The sequence below is a fragment of the Antechinus flavipes genome, chromosome 3 (genome assembly GCF_016432865.1).
Source record: "Antechinus flavipes isolate AdamAnt ecotype Samford, QLD, Australia chromosome 3, AdamAnt_v2, whole genome shotgun sequence".
Taxonomy (NCBI): domain Eukaryota; kingdom Metazoa; phylum Chordata; class Mammalia; order Dasyuromorphia; family Dasyuridae; genus Antechinus; species Antechinus flavipes.
In genome coordinates this window covers 494,756,285-494,777,455 of record NC_067400.1, presented here as the reverse complement: position 1 = coordinate 494,777,455, position 21,171 = coordinate 494,756,285, and the positions used below count along the sequence as shown (strand labels likewise).

General features: G+C 32.4%; 1 protein-coding gene across 1 annotated transcript in view; it reads left to right on the top strand.

Moving 5' to 3' along the window:
* TRPC6 (transient receptor potential cation channel subfamily C member 6) overlaps positions 1 to 21,171 on the top strand; it is a 152,327-nt gene that overhangs the window by 93,017 nt on the left and 38,139 nt on the right. The window contains exons 3-7 of the mRNA XM_051986853.1: positions 2,722 to 2,907; positions 3,828 to 3,992; positions 6,478 to 6,694; positions 14,846 to 15,073; positions 19,715 to 19,979. Coding sequence (XP_051842813.1) covers positions 2,722 to 2,907; positions 3,828 to 3,992; positions 6,478 to 6,694; positions 14,846 to 15,073; positions 19,715 to 19,979 — 1,061 coding nt within the window. The remainder of the gene's footprint in view (positions 1 to 2,721; positions 2,908 to 3,827; positions 3,993 to 6,477; positions 6,695 to 14,845; positions 15,074 to 19,714; positions 19,980 to 21,171) is intronic.

The window sequence follows — 21,171 nt, the reverse complement described above, 5'->3', positions numbered from 1 at the left end:
TGCTTCCTATAGGACGGAGGGAGGGAGAACAATTTGAGACATAAGATTTTGCAAGTATGAATATTGAAATACATGTATTTTGAAAAGTAAAATGCTATTAATACACCAAATCTGTGTCGTAAAAGGAATTTGGTAGGACTCCTTTTTTGGAATCTTTACAAACTGTTAAGTCATTAGAGTTGATAGAGACAATAATTATCTAATTTAGCATGATTCAGTATGTGATCTTACAAGGAGATGTTTGGGGCCAGAACCTGAAACAAGGTACTAAGTAGAACTAATTGATATAATACTTGTGTTCACACCTTTACTCATTGGAGTTCACAAGTATGGGAGATTCACAAAGTAAACTTTGTAACTTTGTGAATTCACACCTCCCTTGAAGGTCTTAGGGCCAGAGAGCACTTTGGGAGAAAACCCATAATCCCATTCTCTCAGAAGAGTCATATATAAGCCCACTCAAGAGAGTTCAGCTGAATTAGATTGGAGAGGAGCACTCTGGGCCAGACACAGAGCACTCTGGAAGAGTCAGAAACTCTCTCTCAGAGGCAAGAAAGATTCATTACAACTTTTACCTTGGTGCTGGCTGGAGGCAGAGGCAGAAGCAAAGGACAAAGCTTCAAGAGCTCTTGGAACCAAAGAGAGAGAGAGTTCAGCTGAATTTAGATTGAGAGGGGAACGTCAAGTGAGTTCAGCCAGAAGCTCTCTCTGAGTGAGGAATTTTACTTCGGAACATTGACTGGGATCGAAGAGGAGCACTCTGGGAGATTAAGAGCCAGAAGCTCCCTCTCAGAGGCAAGACAGATTCACCTTTGTGCTGGCTGGGCTGAAGGACAAATCTTTGGATTTGAAGACATTCAGAGGGAGCTCTTGGAACCAAGCAGAGAGATAGGTCTCTAAGCTAACTGGGCTATATTGGAGGCAATAAAAGATCTGAACCTTTATCACCTGGCTGCATTTTGAGGTGATTATTACTTTCAACTGCAACTAAGGCTGCCTCCAGAAAACCTCCCCTGAAAAACCTGCTTTCTCCTAGAGAGAACCATCATATTATATTATATTATAAAGAAAAACAAGAACTCCACACTCCTTTCCCTATTTTTTCAAATAGTTTGCATAATTTTGGAATTAATTGTTATTTAAATGTTTGGTAAAATTCACATGTAAATCCATCTGGTCTTGGAAATTTTTTCTTAGGAAGATGATTAATAACTTGTTCTATTTCTTTTTTCTAAAATAGGACTATTTAAGTAATTTATTCCTCTTCTGTTAATCTGGGTAATCTATATTTTTGTAAGTACTCCTTCATTTCACTTAAATTATCAAATTTATTACATATAGTTAAGGAAAATAACTCCTAATTATTGCTTCAATTTCTTCTTTATTAGTGGAAAGTTTTTCCTTTTCATTTTTGATACTAAAAATTTGATTTTCTTCTTTCCATTTTCTAATCAAATTAACTAAATATTTGTTTCATAAAACCAACTCTTAGTTTTGTTTATTAAGTCAATAGTTTTATTACTGATTTCATTAGTTTCCCCTTTTATTTTCAGAATTTCAAATTTGGTATTTAATTGAGGGTTTTTAATTTGTTCTTTTTCTTGCTTTTTAAATAGCAAGCTCAATTCATTGATCTGCTCTTTCTCTAGTTTATGCAAGTAAGCATCTGGAGATATAAAATTTTCCCTCATAACTTCTTTGGCTGCATCCCACAAATTTTGGCATGTTGTCTCATTATTGTCATTCTCTTGGATGAAATTACCGATTGTGTCTGTGATTTTTTGTTTCACCCACTCATTTTTTAGGATTAGATTATTTAGTTTCCAATTAATTTTTGGTCTATTTTCCCTTGGCCTTTTATTACATGTAATTTTTATTGCATCATGATCTGAAAAAAATGCATTTACTATTTCTCCATTTTATTTTGCAGTTTTTATGCCCTAATATATGGTCAATTTTTGTATAGGTTCCATGTACTGCTGAAAAAAAAAGTATATTCTGTTCTGTTTCCATTCAATTTTCTCCAAAGGTTTATCATACTTAACTTGTCTAGAATTCTATTTACCCCCTTAATTTCTTTCTTATTTATTTTGTGCTTTATCCATGTAGTTTTAAATTATTTAGCCTTTTTGTGCTTTAGCACTCTCATCTGTCAAATGGGAGTAATAATTAAAATACTCGAATTGTTTATCTTTCAGTTTGATTGTGAGAAGCTAATGAAAAAATATTACGTTCTTTGTAACTAGAAAACTAAAAAAAAGTGAGTGGATATTGTAGTGGTAATATTAATAATAGTAGTAGATTGGAAATGTTGATATTGTGAGAATTTATCAAATGTGTGTCTTTTCTAACAGAGATTTGAAAAGAAATGAGATAATTCATATAAAATCATTTTTATAATGCCAGAGAAAGTCTGAACACAGATTATTCTTTTTTTTCCTGTTATTGACTCATCCTGTGATTTTGATAAAGTTTACTTTTGCTAGAATATACCCCAATTCTACATAGATGCTGGTAAAAATTCATTTTTTATTATAGAATAATAGTAAAGTTTTATGCTTTGCCATTCTAATGTAGCAGTTCAGTAAGAAATATTAAAGCAATTAAAAGAATTAATTTTTTTTTCTTTGAAATTGTTCACTGATTTTCTGGTCCAAGAAAATTTTCTCCTTGAGTCTGAAGTTGTAAAATCAGCTCTGTTATTATGTTTCCTTTTCCTAGAATGACTACAAAAGATTGTCAATGCAGTGCAAAGATTTTGTTGTCGGACTTCTTGATCTTTGCAGAAATACAGAAGAAGTGGAGGCCATTCTGAATGGAGATGTTGAAGCGAGCCCTAATAATGGTGATCATGGGCGTCCAAGCCTTAGTCGTTTAAAACTCGCTATTAAATATGAAGTCAAAAAAGTAAGCTCTGGCATTTAGCCCAGTTTCCTTTGCTTGTTTATTTGTTTGTTTTGATGCTGATTAGAGATGATGCACTGATAGCTTAAACATTATCCCCTCTAAAAAAGTCAAAGCCCACACTTCCATGCAACTATGTTTAACAGGTAGAATTCTAACCTCAATGATTAAATGGGCAGCATTTAATCAACAGAGAAAGCCAGTGAAAGACAGCATATGATAGTAGTTAGAATGCTAGACTTGGAGTCAGGAGAGATCTGAATTGAAATCCTGTTTTTGACATTAATTAACTTTAAAATCATAGACAAGTTACTTACATTATTTGATCATGAGTTTCTTCCTCTGAAAACAGGGATATTTGTACCAGCATCAGGATTGTTGTAATGATCAAATGAGTTATGATTATAAAGGCCTCTGTAAACCTTGAAGTTTACAGATGTCCTCAGAACTCATTCTCCCTCTTCCCATTGTCAGTATCATTATAAAAACTCAATAGAGCCTAAGGATTTCTGGGCCTTTTTATATGCATTGCACCTTAACTCTCCTGGATATGTTATCTCTTATAATTATAGTGTGAGCTCCTACAAAGCAGGGATCATTTTCTTTCATTTGTATCCCCAGCATTTAGGTATTCTCATCTGATTAAGGGAGTTATTTTAAATGAATTGGAATGATTGATTGGTTCATTCATTCAATCTACCCTAAGCCTTTCAACTCTGAAAAACTGTGACTTTTTGAATCACTATTATATGATAGTTCTCATGTGGTCACTTTTCACATTTTGTATATGACATAGTATAATTCTCCTTAGAGAGTTCAAAATGATATATTTAAATAAAAATGTAGGATATGTTTATTTTCTATTATTATTTTCTAAAATCATTTTCTATTAATCATTTCCTTTCATTTTATCTCTGTTCCAGTTCGTAGCCCATCCAAACTGCCAGCAACAGCTTCTCTCCATTTGGTATGAGAATCTCTCAGGTTTAAGGCAGCAGACAATTGCTGTCAAATTTCTAGTGGTCATTGCTGTGGCAGTTGGCTTGCCCTTCCTGGCACTGATTTACTGGTTTGCTCCATGCAGTAGGGTAAGTTGGTAAACTTAAACATTTCAGTTCAGAGAAAACACTGTACAATTATGTGTTGACCAACTATGATAGACTTAGCTCTTCTCAGCAAATTGCTGATCCAAAACATTTCCAACACACTTGGTATGGGAAATGCCATCAACCTACAGAGAGAGAACTATGGAGATGGAATGTAGATTGAAGAATAATATTTTCATATTTTTATAATAAATGAATTATTAATAAATTATAGCATTAACCATAATAACTATGAAAATTATGTCAGGTCAACTATATCCCTGTTCGTCTTGACAGTTTCTCTTTTCTTATTTAAATAACACTTTATTTTCTTCCAAAGTGTTATTCTTAACTTTTAAAAATCAATCTTGTTTCTTTATTTTCTTTTTTCCCTGAATACCTAATAAAAACAATCTGTCACTCTCCAACAAAATTTATTGCTTTTTGTTCTCTAATTATTTTAGAAAAAAGTGATTTCCTTCCATTCCATCCATGTGAAAGGTCTGGTGCTAAGAATTACCTGTATTAACAAATCCTGATTAACTTATGAATGAGCACCTAATAAAATATTATTTTATTAAATAATACACATTACATTATATGTTAGAGTACATTAATGACCTTTGATTGCATTAATATAGAAATTCCTTGAACTTATATATCAGAATTACTCTGTGCCTTATTATTAGGCCATAGAGAGTTACAATGGCTAAAAAAAATTCATTAACTTGCACCTAAAGTTTTTGCTGTTAAAATCTTTCTGAATTTAGTCAGGTGGTTGTTGGGTCATATTTAATCCATTAATAGGCTCTTACCTAAAAATTTTTTGGCTTACTTGGTTTTCCCAGATCTTGCCTTGTAATGGCAATCTTCATTTGAGTAAGACTTTGGCTGTGTGTGTGTGTGTGTGTGTGTGTGTGTGTGTGTGTGTGTGTGTTTGGGGAGTGGAGGATGAACTGTGTTTTTAGTGATGTAAGAAATTCCCAGTGAGGAATTTCCTCCATCATTCTTCCCTGAAACTTATGAATATATTTATGATCATACCATAGTTGTATTTACAGTAGTGTCAAGCTCAAATAGAAATAATGTCACTAATCCATAATAGGGAACACTATGGACTGCATATTGACTTAAAAACTCACATATTGACATTATTTATACTCTATCATGTTTTAATTTGTGTTGTTAAAAATTTCCCAATTAAATTTTAATCTGGTTCAGGAAGCGAGTATGGTGGGCTACATATTTGCTTTAGGTCACATTTTTAATGCATTATTTTAATATAAGCATTTTGTGCTATAAATATTCCATATAAGTGAGTGTTATATACATATGTATAGGCATGAGTAATATTTAAAAAGAAATCTTCCCCAGTTTATTAGATAAACTCTCCATATTAATTTACTTGATCATGATGTTTATGCTCTATAATAGACAGAAGTAGGAGGCCAAAGACATGCAAATAAAGACCTAGAATATGTTATCCAAGATCACTGAAAGTCAGAAAAGCAAGAATATCTTTTAAAATACATAGTTCCTGATTATTTGTAATAAGGAGCAAATGTTTGTGAATTAATAGTATTTCTACATATCAAAAGACTTCATTTCAGCCAGTTTCTCCTCCCACCATATCTTTTACTTAAACTAACAGGCAGCAAATTTCTCATGCTATTGATATTGTTAAATGGAATAAAAAATGGTAGACATTATTTTCAATTGAGTATTTTATAGCATATAGAGAAGCCTGGGAATTTGTATCTGTTTCACCTATCAAAAGAGGAAGTTGTACTGAATTGCCTTTTCTAGCTCTAATTTACTATGATGTAGTCAGTTCTATTGCCAAATGAGATGGAGGAGGAAAAATAACTATGCATATCATTAAAACATCTCACTTCTGTATCAATTGTCTGACAAGATAAGATTAATGTTTTGCCACAAACAAGAGTATTTTGCTTTTATATGTTTTGGTGCTCTGCCAAAGAGATAGGATGGTATCAATCACAATTATTTTTGGAAAAATGATTGAAATATGAACAAAATATCTTCTTCATCTGTGGCCTGAATTCCATATATGAAAATTAAATAAATGAAATGGTACAAATAAATCAAATAATGATCAATCAATTATACATTTTCATATAACTAGATCAATATTTGTGGGCTTATTTTCATGCCTGCATCCAATTATATGTGTTCATTTTTAAAATAAAGCTACTATATAAAGAATGCTTTTGAAATACATAGTAATAGTATCAAGATTTGCCTTAACAAAAAAAATTCTCAATATTTCAAACACAGAAAATTATATGTAAGTAAAGAAAGAAGTTCCAGAAAAATAATCCTTTATATTTCTGCGTTTAATTTAAGCACCATACAGATGAATTTTGTAAACACTATTGCATGTAAGTGTAACATCTTCACTTTTTTCCCTTAAGTATATAAAATTTAGTTGACTCTGTCTTGGTGTGTGTTCTGTGATATGCTACAGATGGGGAGGATAATGCGTGGACCATTCATGAAGTTTGTAGCACATGCTGCCTCTTTCACCATTTTCCTGGGACTTCTAGTCATGAATGCAGCTGACAGATTTGAAGGCACCAAACTCCTCCCTAATGAAACTAGCACAGATAATGCAAAACAGCTGTTCAGGATGAAAACATCCTGCTTCTCATGGATGGAGATGCTCATTATATCCTGGGTAATAGGTAAAGTCTAATTTTCCATTATAATTTAGTTTTGCAGCCCTAGCAGTTGGACTGAATGACACTGATTCCTTCAGACTAAACGCATACAAATGTATGCCATATGAAGGGGAAAAATGCACCAAATGCTATGATTTCTTTTGTGTCTTTAAGGATCTGTTGTTTTGTGTTCATTACCAGCTTCATATTCTCCTCACATGAGTTATGTTTTTCATATATTTAAAGAATGTATAAAAAGGGAATTCAATAGGAAATTATGAGCCAAATCCTGCTGATCATAATTTCACAAAGCTGCTATTAACATTCAGAAGAGTCAGGACTTCAGTCCCAGAGCAACCTAAAATCTCCTATAGGCTCATTAACATGTGCTATAGGAATCAGAAACCTTGAATTTTCTTGACCAATTTAAGGATGTGGTGATCTTATATAGGACAACAATGGAAAACACTAGATGGTTTTAAACAGGAAACTTCTGTAATTCAGGGAATAATCTAGATGATTTCATGAAGTTATCATGACTTTTCACAATTTTTTTGTTATATTATAGCTACATGTTTTATGGCAAATTATCTTCAATCTTTATACTTTTTCCCAAGTCACATTGTTTTTATTATGTGCAGTTATAATCCTAAAGTTGTTCTTTACAATGTAACCAATTAGCTGAGAAGAGTTGATCTAATCCCTGTGATCTTCCATCACAGAGCTAGAAGCTACCTTAAGAATCATTCATTTTATAGATAAAGAAACAGAAAGTAGGTCTTTTTTAAGGCTAACATTAAGATTAGCTATAGAAATAAATATGATTTGTAGATAGAAAAGAAGTAATGTTTTCAGTGACTTAATAGATAAATTATTTTATGTATAAGAATGTTTTGTTCACTACTGTACTTCACAATCTAACCATTGTTTTCAGAGGGATCCTCACCCACTTTAAAAAATTTTTAATAACACATTAATTTTCCAATTACTTGTAAAGATGGTTTTCAACATACATTTTTGTAAGATTTTGAGTTTCAATTTTTCTTTCTCCTACTTCCTTTACCTCCTTCTTCCCAAGACAACAATCTGATATAGATTATATTATGTGCAATCATTTTAAATATATTTCAATATGAGTCATGTTGGGAAAAAATCAGAACAAAAAGGAAAAAAACATAAAAAGGAAAACAAAACCAAACAATTAAAAAAAGACGAAAATAGTATGCTTTGATCTGCATTCAGTGTTCATAGTTCTTTCTCTGGATGTAGATAGCATTTTCTATACTACTGGAATAGTCTTGGATCACTGTATTATTGAGAAGAGCTAAGTCATCAAAATTAAAAATCATACAATCTTGCTGTTACTATGTACAATGTTTTCCTGATTATATTTGCTTAACTTAGCATCAGTTGATGTAAGTCTCTCTAGGCTTTTCCGGAATCATCCTGCTCATCATTTCATATAGAACAATAGTATTCCATTATATTCAAATGTCTTAAGTTATTCAGTCATTTCACGTTTGATGGGCATCTATTCACTTTCCAATTCCTTGCCACCACAAAAAGAGCTACTATAAACATTTTTGCACATATGGGTCCTTTTTCTTCTTTTTATGATCTCATTGAGATATAGACCCAGTAATGACACTATTGGATCAACGGATGAGCAACGTTTTATAGCCCTTTAGGCATAATTCCAAATTGCTTTCCAGAATGACTGGATAAGTTCACAACTCTACCAACAATACATTAGTGCCCCACATGCCCTCCAAAATTTATCATTATTCTTTTTATCTTTTCCTGTCATCTTAGCCAATATGATAGGTATGAGGTGATACCTCAGAGTTGAGTTAATTTGCATTTCACTAATAATACTGATTTAGAGCATTTTTTCATGTGTCTATAGATGATTTTGATTTCTTCATTTAAAAATTATCTGCTCATATCCTATGACCACTTATCAATTGAGAAATGACTTGGATTCTCATAAATTTGACTTAATTCTCCATATATTTTAGTAATGACAACTTTATCAAAAGCACTTGCTATTTCTCAGCTTTCTGCTTCCCTTTTAATCTTGGCTGTATTGATTTTGTTTTTGCAAACCCTTTTTAATTTAATATATTCAAAATTATCCATTTTACATTTTATAATTTTCTTTATTTCTTCTTTGGTCATAAATGTGTCCTTTCCCCAAAGATCTAACAGGTTAACTATCCTTTATTCTCCTAATTTGCCTAATTTACTAATTTGGTTTGTGTCTAAATCATGTACTCATTTTGACTTTATCTTGGCCACCCATTTATTTTTAAAAGTAAATTTTGTATTCTTTCTCAACTCTCTCCTCAGAAAATCATTCCTTGCAATAAAATGTGGGAAAAAATGAAAAAAAAACCTTACATGAAAATAAAGTTTATGTTAAAAAATGTCTGATGCTACATGCAGTATCTTGCCTCCATCACACTCCATTTCTTCACTGTAACAGGGGGTAATTGTCTTCTCATATCTTTTATTTGAGATGAAACTTAGTCACTTTAATTTTGCAGAATTTTATTTTGTTTTGTTTTTGTTATTTCTATTTATATCATTGTATATCCTTGTGTATATTGTATTTCTGTGTAGTATATTCATCATGTTTTTTGTTTCCTACAACACAGTAATGTTCCATTGCACCATAAACTCACATTTTAAAAATAAATCTTTTTTACAATTATAAAATAAAAAAATATTTCATATGTGCTTTTAAAAAATAAAACTTCCATCAAGGTCATATCCATCAGGAAAATGACCTTATCTGGTTCTTTAATATTTCATAGAGTTACTTCACCAAAAATTCAAACACTGTCTATAGGTTTGTCTTTTTTCACTCTTGTACAGCTATCCCATCATAAATAATACCTTTTCCGTAAATTAGATGTGTTAGTGGAATTTGAACTGTGTAGCATTTTGCTACACTGGATGTTTCTGGTCAATGAATATTTATTTAGTCTTTTTTATTTGTGGAGGAATAAAAAGATTTTACTAGGAAAATATCAGTTCACTGACCTTTGTATTTGATTTCAGTGAGAATTTTCTCAAATCATTTTAAATAATGGTATATAGGAAGTACTGTTAACTAAGTATTTACTATTAATATTTTTCCACCATAGTTCAGTAAAACTCTAAGATCAATTGCTGAAACCTATATTTGTTTTACTCATTAATGTTTATTCTTGCAAAAATACTGTTATATCTCCCTGCAGGAATAGTGAAAGATTGCTTCTTTCAATAAAGATCAATGGATAACAGGCTGATATAAACCTACAAATATTTCTACTAAATTTTAGAGAAAAAAAGGCACTTATTTTCTCATATTTCTCATTTACTTTCTTACTATTGATCTGATGGAGAGGTGCACCTTTATTGACATCAATTCCAATCTTCTACCTTTCATTTTGATTCCACCCCCTTCCATTTTCTTCAACATATTGTCTTAATTGTAAGGGTAAGTTCAAAATCACGCAACCCCAACTAGCTCTGATTTATTTATCATGTAAGAACATATCTTTATATTGTTCACTAATAATGAGAAGTCTCTTCAGATTGGTTGAAGTAGTTGATCGTATCCTTTGGGGAACTATATAAAACCACGAAGCAAATTGGAATAATGGGTTTAAGAGAGGCAAGAATAGACATTTAAATAGCTATTGGGAGCCCTCAAAGCAGAAGTTAGGGAAGTCAGCTTGAACATATCTCTAATTTGTTAGTGTGTTTTTAAAAAGAAAATAGAAAAACAAAAGAAAATTTCTTGCAAGAGAAATAACTAAGAATATTTGTACAAAAATATTTCTGTAAAAAAACTCTCAATGTAAGATATATGGGGGAAAATAAATGTAGATAATGTGGATAATATCTAAACTTGTTTAACATACATATCCATGGCTAGATTTCTCATGGTATAGGTGGATATATAATAAAGGATCTGTCCTCTTCAAGAGATATTATGGATTTCTAACCTTTGTGGGGAACAAAAAACTATAAAAGGGTGTTTGTGCCTTCATTTCTTTATCACAAGGGGGAAGTTTAGGGGAGTTACCTAAGTTAGGGAGTATTACTTAATAACCTTTAAGTTAAGGTAGCACTTAACTTGTCATTTCTAGCTCTCTCTCTCCAAACACAAAAGACTATCATAAATAGATATTTCATCTCTTTTTTTTAAAGTAATAGAAACCTAGAGTCTAGAATCTTGGAAATCTAGGAAATTTTATAGAATAGAACAGATCAAAGAACCCATAAAAGTAAAGGAACTTTTTGGCTTGAGCATAAAATAAACAAACACCTACACTCAAGCAAAAAAAGATAACAGTATCACTATTGGATTAGGATTTGGATGGAGCATTCACTATTAACAGTTTCCAGAGTAGTAAGCACTGAAAGTCAAAGAAAGTATTGGGATTGGTCTATATGTCTACAGCTTTGAGGGCTCACATTAGTCATTCAGGAGTCCAAAAAGAACTTTGTCTGCTATCTCTTTAAAATCTTCACTAGTTTTATATGGGATCTAGAAAGTGTGAACATGTTCCTCAGCCAATCTAAATAGACTTGTAGGTATTCTCCCCTTGGTCAAAATTAGTGCTCAAGTCAAGTACAAAGATATGTTTTCATCAGTATTAAGATCTTAATATAACAGAATTTAATTTTTTCTCTTTACTCTTTAGTAACTATTTATTGATTCCTTTTCTAATACAACACCCTCACTAGAACCCATCATCTTGGCTAACTTCTCTCCTGTAGCTCTTCTCCCTTTCCCAGTAAAATTACATGGAAAAAAAAGAAGCTAATGGTAAACTTTTTGTCTAAACACCTAAACCTTCTGTAACCTGACTTCTAATGGAATCACTTAACAGAAAGTTATCAATGATTCTTGAAGGCCAAATCCAATGACTTCTTAATACTTATCTTTTTTTGACCTATGTGCATCATTTTAACATATTTATGACCCTCTCCTATTTGATACTATCCTCTTTCTATTTTTTTTAATGACATGAGTCTCATTCTGGTTCTTTTCCTATATTCTGAACAATTCTTCAATCTCTTTTACAAGATCATAATCCATGACATTCACATTAACTATGAGCTCTCTACTTGGACACTGTTATAGATACGGTATTTTCTCTGTATGCTCTTTCAGATGGTGATTTCAATAGTTGTCATGAATTCATTTATCATCTATATGCTTTGCCAGATTGATAACCTAATTTTTACCCATAGTGTGTGCAACAGTACATTTTAAATGTTAGGGACAGAATTAATTTTTTGTTGACTTGAATTGAACATTTGAATATAGAAGATAAATTAAATCTGTGTGTAAAAATGTCAAAAAAGAGAATTTATTGTCCATGTAGAAGATATAGAAGAATTCAACTGGAATTCAATAGACTAAAATATCCAAAATTATGAAGACAAACTTTAACAAATATAAATGTGAAGGCCCAACAATGATGTGAAATCAATATTATAAATAAAGAGGGAAATATTGTTTTTGAAAATATGAATCATGCTCCATAATAGCCAACATCGTGATGTAAATTTTAATAAAATGAATACATTACTAAGTTGTATTAGAAAGCAATGTCCAGAACTAGATGAATAACAATACTTCTGAACTTAGCAAAGGCCAAAACATATTTAAAATGCTGGTTCAATTATAGGGAACTGCTCTTTAAAAGCTTAACTAAAGAACATAAATTAAGAGGATATTAGACTGAAGAGAAACTTAGAGATCTAGATCTCTGTTTTAAAATAATCAAAAGTCTGTCATATAGAGGAGAATTTTTTTCTAAAGCAAATAGGGTTATAAAGTTCTAGCAGTAAAGGAGATTGTGATGTGAAATAGTAATCTCCCCACCCCTAGAAGATTCAAACTGCGGAACAATGAACACATTTTCAGAGAACTGTGTGAATCATTCCTGTATTTGATGGGAGATTGGACTAGATAATATGTAGGGTTCCTCACAACTAAGATTCTCTTTGGCAAAGAGAATATATATATATATATATAATATATATATATATATATATATATATGTGTGTGTGTATGTGTGTGTGTACATACACTCTAGCACACCTTTGAGGGTAACTTTCAAAACCCATGTAAAGGAAAGCTGTCTTTTTTTTTTTTTAACAGAAAGTGAGTATATTTTCTTTTCTTTCTTGTGATTAATTTGAGTTCAGTCATTTTCAGACATTTATGACTCTTTATGACCCTATTTGGGATTTTCTTGGTAAAGATACTGGAGTACGTTGCCATTTTCTACTCCAGCTCATTTTATAGCAGAAGAAATTGAGGTAAACAGGGTTAAGTGACTTGCCTAGGGTCACACAAGAACATATACACACATACATACACTCTAGCACACCTTTGAGGGTAACTTTCAAAACCCAGGTAAAGGAAAGCTGTCTTTTTTTTTTTTAACAGAAAGTGAGTATATTTTCTTTTCTTTCTTGTGATTAATTTGTTTATTTTTCCTTTAATATTTTTTAAAGTTTTTATTTCCCACAGTTACATTTGTTTTTTTTTTTTAATTTTGAGTTCTAGATTCTCTCTCCCTACTGACATGTGAAGTCATACAAAACATTTCCATAAAAGTCATATTGTGAAAGAAACATCAATCTTCCCTCCCCACCAAAAAAACCCTCAAGAAAAATAAAAAAAAAACTATGCTTCAATCTGTATTAAGACACATAAGTTTTTTCTTTGGATATGGGTAGCATTTTTCATCATAAGTCCTTCAGAGTAGTCTTGGATCATTGTATTGCTGAAAAGAGCCAAGTCATTCGCAACATTGCTATTACTTTGTACACATTTCACTTTTCTCAGTTCATAGAAATTTTTTCATGTTTTTCTGAGAGAATCCTGCCCATCATTTCCCATGGAACAATAATATTCCATCATAATTATCTCCCACCATTTATTCAGCCATTTTCCAATTGATAGGCATCCCCTCAACTTCTAATTCTATGGCTTGAAGGGGAAAAAGATGTTTTAAATAGTTTTGTAGGTGTCAGTTCTTTTCCTATTTTTAAAAAATCTCTTTTGGGATTTATGCCTACTAGTTATATTGTTAGTTCAAAAGATATGTATGATTTTATAGCCCTTTGGGGATAGCTCATATCTTTTGATATTCTATTCTTCAAGTCCTAAACATTGTATTATCAAACACTGGATTTATAGTTGGAGATGGTTGTTGTTCAGTCATTTTCAGACATTTCTGACTCTTTATGATCCTATTTGGGATTTTCTTGGCAAAGATACTGGAGTACTTTGCCATTTTCTCCTCCAACTCATTTTATAGCAGAAGAAACTGGGATAAACAGGACTAAGTGACTTGCCTAGGGTCACACAGCAATTAAGTTATGGAGACCAGATTTGAACACAGAAAGATGAGTCTTTATGGCTTCTGGTTTGGCACTCTTTTGATCTATCAGTTGGGGATTCTGCCTTCCATTCTTCAAGTCCTGAACATATAATGTTGTATTACTAAGCACTGGATTTGTAGTTGGAGATTGTTGTTATTCAGTCATTTTCAGACATTTATGACTCTTTATGACCCTATTTGGGATTTTCTTGGTAAAGATACTGGAGTACGTTGCCATTTTCTACTCCAGCTCATTTTATAGCAGAAGAAATTGAGGTAAACAGGGTTAAGTGACTTGCCTAGGGTCACACAAGAAGTAAGTGATTGAGACCAGATTTGAGCTCAGGAAGATGAGTCTTTATGGCTCCAGGTTTGGAACTCTATTCATTGCCTCACCTAGCTGACGTCAGAGATCTAGTTTCAAAAGCTGTCTCTTTTTATGACTATCCTGGTTTAGAGCCATTTCTCTAAGTTGAGGAATTTATTTTTAACTATATAAAAGGAGAGTCTTGGACTTGAACACTTGAACTTTTACCTCCTTCTTCTGTCTATACTGGAAGAAAATAAACAATTTTTATTTTATTTTTGCTTCCAAGCTTATATGAATTAAAGTTCAAAAATAATTTTTTACTTTCCTCAGAAGATGATTTGAGAAAATAAAATATTCACTGAAGTGTTCTACTGATAATCAAAAGAGCTTCACCCTACTAGCAGCATTAAAGAGTCAGTGTTTACTTTTTAAAAATGTAAACGTGATTTTTTCTCTTTTCATTCACAGGAATGATATGGGCTGAATGTAAAGAAATTTGGTCCCAAGGACCTAAGGAATATTTGTTTGAGTTATGGAACATGCTGGATTTTGGTATGTTAGCCATTTTTGCAGCATCATTCATTGCTAGGTTCATGGCATTTTGGCATGCTTCCAAAGCCCAGAGCATCATAGATGCAAATGATACTTTGAAAGACCTGACTTCTGTGGGAGACAATGTGAAGTACTACACTTTGGGTGAGTTTATGATACAAAATTAATATTAGTCCAGATAAATGTAAAATATTCTTCTCTAAAATTTGCCTTTTCAAATGCTAATGAATTCACATAATGTTTGTCTATCTTTTTCTGTTGTGAATTTCATTGGGCTTGGCTTCTCTAATATACACATATTCCAAATTGGTAGCGTTAAATATTTAAGTTTAGCTGGTAATAGCACATTTGTTAATTAGACTTTCAATCATTAAGCATATCAATAAATGCAAATGATATAAATTTTACTTTGAAATAAAAACTTTTATCCTGCTTTCTCTATTTTCTTTGCCAAATTGATAAGAAAAGCCACTGATTTGATTGATGTAGCTTGCTCCTTTTAAGTATTATTAAATTCGATTCATTAAATCCATTCATTCATTCTAGTACTATTTTTCTTCTTGATTTAGGGGTGACGATTAGAGTACCGATGGTTTTATCAGTTAGAAAATTCCAGTGTGGAAACTTTCTCCACTAAAGAAGACTGGCAATTCTTCTGTAAATTAATAGTTTTAGTTAGTTCTGAGTGTACTGAGATGTTAAGTGATTTGTTCAAGAAGACACATCTATTATGTGTTGTGATACGGGAGCCACCTGCCATGGCTGCTGGAGGTCTAACTCAGACCTGTAGAATGGATCTCTTCATGTGAGAGGATGATGATGATGATACAAGGAGACTGAGAGGCAGTTGCTGTTCTCTGACTTCTCAGTCTCCTTGTGTCATCATCATCCTCTTATAGTAAGAGATCCATTCTATAAGTCTGAGTTAGACCTCCAGCAGTCACTGACAGGTAACTCCTGTATCACAACATATGGTGCCTCACCAAGGACAGCCAGAAGGACACAACAATTATGTATGAGAAAAAAGAACTTTAATTAAGGTCTTGCCTTCTGCCCTGACTCTGTGCTAGTTCCTATAATTATTTACTTTATGTAACATTTAGAAACACTTCTAAAATCAAGGGTTTTCAGTCTCTTTGGCCCAAGTATCACCTAAGTAGGGCCAGTACCCTACAAAACAGAATCACATGTTGACAGAGTTCAAATGAACCTAAAAGCCAACCCAATACAATTAGTTTTGTTGTTCAGTCATTTTTCAGTTGTGTCTGACTTTTCATGACCTTGGTCAGGGTTTACTTCACAAAGATACTTGTGTGGTTTGCCATTTCCTTCTCCAGTACATTTTATAGATGAAAAAATTGAGATAAACAGAGTTAAGTGACTTACCAATGTCACACAGTTAGCGTCTAAGATTGGATTTGAACTCAGGAAGAGAAGACTTCTTGATTCCAGGTCTATCACTCTATCTACTATGTCCCCAGCTGTCCTCATTCAAACTTGATCAATAATTCTCTCTATAACATTTTTGACTAAATGGTCACCAAGAGTTTGCGTGAAGATTCCTGATGAAGAGTAGCTGATCTCTCAAATTAGCCTACCTATGCCCCTTTTAGATACTATTGATTAGGAAGCTTTTCTTTGCAAACAAAACATACACATACACACACACACATGCAAAACTTTTTGTTATATTTCCCTCATCTCTTACTCTTACTTGATCAAATGTCTTGTCCAAATTTTTTTCTAAGGCTTCAACTCCCTATAATCTTCTCCATTCTTGGCCACTTGTCTGTTATTTACTGTTACTGTGAGTGTTAGAGTGAGAAATGACTGGATTGAGTGTTAAGGCTTTATATACCCTTGTTAAAAAGAAGGATATCATTTGGCAGCTAGTAGGATGAAGGGCATTGAATCTAATAGAAAAGAAATATATGATAGATGACACAAGTCTAGGTAGCCAAGAGTGTATAAGAATGTCATAAAAGGTACAGAAGAGTTCCATTATGTGGTTTCTTCAATTCCCTTATCTCTTATCCTTTCCAAAAAGTTGGAAGCAAAAAATATATCTTCAGATCAAATGGAGGGATCACTAGTTCGTAGGAGCACTGATTTCCTATCACACATACAGGAAAGTGATAATACACACACACACACACACACACACACACACACACACACACACATTCCTAGTGGTAGAGCAAAAAGTTTTACACAGAAGGGAAGTCAGGATAGGCAAACTGTAGAGGCAAAAATGAAGTAAATGGGGCTCTTGCATTGAAAGATGCTTTCAAATACAGAAAAAAAAATGACATAAAAAATTATTGCCTTCTGAAACCACTTCCATCTTTTGTATGTGCTGGTAGGGTTATAACAATAGAGCTTTTAGTGGGATGTTTTTGGGGACCCCACAGAGAGGGCATAATTGTCAAGATTGGTTTTCTGGCCTTAAATTTAAAGAGTGGTCAGATATTATACTCTGGTTTGACTTGTTAATACCTTGGAGAAAGAGGAACAGAAACTTGGTCAAAGAAGGTCTTTGCTAGTAAAGTGTGAAGTTATGTTCAGTTGATATAACAAAGTCCAAGCATTTAAGCAATCTGAGTAATGCTAGAGATAATGAGAAAAGAGCTATAATCAGGATTTTTAGATAAATTTTTCTCTGTGAAATAGGAGCCATACTTAGTAATTTTGAGGACTTTTTGGTTTTGTTTTGAGGATAATGCAAAAGTCTTTTGGCAGACTTACTTGATCTTCTTAAGTTGAAAGATCAGGTTGATGTCTTTTGGATTCAGATGAACATAATTTTTAATCACAGTGGATACCATTGAAGAAACTTTTGTCTCTTTCAACTCTAAATCTAGAATTCTTATGTTTAGTATGTGATATAAAGTCAATAATTATTACAGTTATATTGTGCCTATTAAAAGAGGTGTTAATTGTTATAGAATAGCTTTATAGGTACTATAAAGAAAAACCTTTCTGGAATTCAAGGATAGGTTGTCCTAACATATTGTTCATCCTTTCCATGTCATTATTAAATCTGGACACAATAGGGTGTAGACAGTCAAGACAGGCTTTAAGTCAGGAAGAACTAAGTAGGAAGTGAATTGGGCTCTTGATTGAAAAGAAAATGCTGAGAAATCAAAAAGAACTAAAACAGAATGTAGCAAGATGTATTGCTCTTAACAAGGCCAGACACCTAGATTATTGTCAACCTAGACAGACATATTTATAAAGTAAGCTACAGAGACTTTTTATCCATTACTTAGCTAAAAAAATAAACAAACAAACAAAAAAAAACAAAAAAAACAAACAAAAAAAAAAAACATGTTGCGAGAATGCTTATCAAGCTGACAAAAAGATGAGAAAAGTCAATAAAGTAGATGACACAATCAAGATCCAAATATCTCACAAGGTTGGAATGATGGAGTAAAACTAATAAAATAAAGTTTAATAGAAACACATGTAAAGTCCTAAACTGACTCCTCCCAAAAATATATTGTCAAGGTAAAAGAAAAAGAAAAGGCTAAATATCCATTAATTTTTCAAAAAAGTTATCACTTTTCATGGACTGCAACATTAATATGATGCAAAGATGTGAGATGACAATCAAAAAGTTAATATGATCTTAGTCTTCCTGATTAAAAGTATGGTGCCTCACATGTGCATGGCCCTTATATAATCTGCTCTAATCAGACCATAGGGAATGACATGTTTAGTTCAGAGCATCAAATTTTTTGGAGAAAAACAATGAAAAATGAATGGTGTGAAGAAGGGTGGCCAGAATGATGGGAACACAGGCTCATAGATTTAAAGCTGGAATTGGACTCTCTGTGATTGGGCCATCTATTACAACCTCTTCATTCACGATGATAATGATAATAAAGAGGAAACTAAAAATCACAATACATGAGATTATATTGAAGGAACTAGGGATGTTTACTTTGATGAAAGGAACACTTGATTGTGATCTTCAAGTATTTGAAGTATTGTTATATGAAAAAAATAATATTTATATTCTATTTGGCCCCAGAATGTAAAATTAGAATTAATGGTCATAAGTCAAAGGAAATAGAATTGTGCCTCAAATGAAGAGAGTTTCCTACTAATTAGAGCTGACACATAATAGAATGAATTGTTTCATATACAGATGAATGCCTTGATGCTTGTCTTCCAGTGAATGCTGAATGACTTCTCATTGGGGATATTGTAGAGGGAGTACATGTTTCTGATAGAAGTTGAATTAAATGAATTTTAATGTAACTTCCAGTTCTAGGATTACTGGCTCTGACATTTACTAACTGTAGCCTTCACCAAGTCACTTAACCACATGTGGCCCAAGTTTTCCCATCTGTGAAATGATGATAATGACACTTGAACTACCTAAATCACAAATTTATTGTGAAGAAAATATTTTGCAAAGAATATAGCAATATAGAAATTATACTATTATTATTATTCACAGCAGAGGAGATAAGAAATTGGGTAGCATGAGGCAATAAATTCACTGTGTAAAACATTATCCATTTGAACCATTAGATATCACTCCTCCCTCATTTCTTCCCTTGGAGGTTGGACCTTGATCCAAAATTAAAATGAGGTAGGATTCTGCTACATGTGTCTGTAACCTCCCTCCCTCCCTCTCCCCCCTCTTTCTCTCTCTCTCTTTCTCCCTCTTTCTCCCTCCCTTCCCCGCCCCCCCAACATCTCAAAGAGGAAAAGAGACGGTCTAGGCTCATTTAAACAACTTCAATACATTCATCAAATCTATTGTTCTTTTCCTAGCCAGGATAAAATGGGACCCATCTGATCCTCAAATCATATCTGAAGGCCTATATGCCATTGCTGTAGTTTTAAGTTTCTCTAGAATTGCCTACATCTTACCAGCTAATGAAAGCTTTGGGCCTCTACAAATATCCTTGGGAAGAACCGTAAAAGACATCTTCAAATTCATGGTTATATTCATCATGGTATTTGTGGCTTTCATGATAGGGATGTTTAACCTCTACTCCTATTACTATGGAGCAAAGCAAAATGAAGCTTTCACAACGTAAGTACTACAGGACTGTGGGATTTTTTTGCTTGTTTTTTGTTTTTTTGGTCTGTTTGTTTCATTGTATGGTGTAATAGAGAATTAAACTTAGAAGGATCTACCTCAGATACTTAATAGTTATATGTGATCCTGCACAATTCTCTGGTATTAGTTTCTTCATCTCTAAAATGAATGATTTGTTCTTAAAGATTTCTAAGATTCTTTCAATCTTTAAGTCTTTGATCCTGTGATCCTAATTTAAAGATATATTTTAATAATTATTTGTACAATTAGCCAGTGAAATATATAGTGATAAAAAGATTGACAAAACCAACTTCTCTACTTTCCTGTTTCTTCAGCTGTGGAAAGAGAGGTTTGGATAAGATAATCTTTGAAGTCTCTTCCATCTCTCACATACTCTAATTTTAAATTGATACATAGAATAAAAGCAAATGATCTTCTCATTTGGGAGTTTGTAGAGTTAATAATTCTGTTCCTCACTGAGATAATCCACTAGTATGTAGGGAGTAAAAGAGTATTTGTACCTCATAAAAGTAACACACTTAAATATTGATGATTCTATTATAGTTGATGACTTCTCTATTGATGTGGGCAATAGTCCTCCCTTGCTATAGTAAATGATATTCATGGTTGTTATATCAAAAACAAATAAATAAATTTAAATCTGAGCCCAATTCAGAATAGAAAACCTGGTTTTTGGTGAGAGGCATACAGTCCAACAGGAGACTTAAATTCAAAATCCTTCCTGGTTAGTAGGCATTTGGCATTGCTTCTAAGAGCATTCATACCATAATGAAACATTGGAAAAACTTTAATGAAAGAATAAAATAATTGTAGTAATGGTTAAAATAAATTATTTTAATGAATTATTTAAATTTCATGTCAGATTTAACAATGAAAACCAAAAAGTAAAAACTAAATATTTCGTTGTTAGGAAAAAATTTCCTATGGTAACTAGATGAATTAATATAGATAAAATTAACTTTAATTATTAATTATAGCCAAAGCATTGCAATCCTCAAACACAGCTCAGGGACTTCATTAATCTTCTCTGATATTTTTCTTATCATCAATTCTGCTTGAGGTGATTGTATGTGAGTACCCCAAACTTTTAGAAATGTCATTGTTCAGTGCAGCATTCTTTACTTGGATTTCATAGGACCCCTAAGAGTTCTTTGGGTAGATTTCA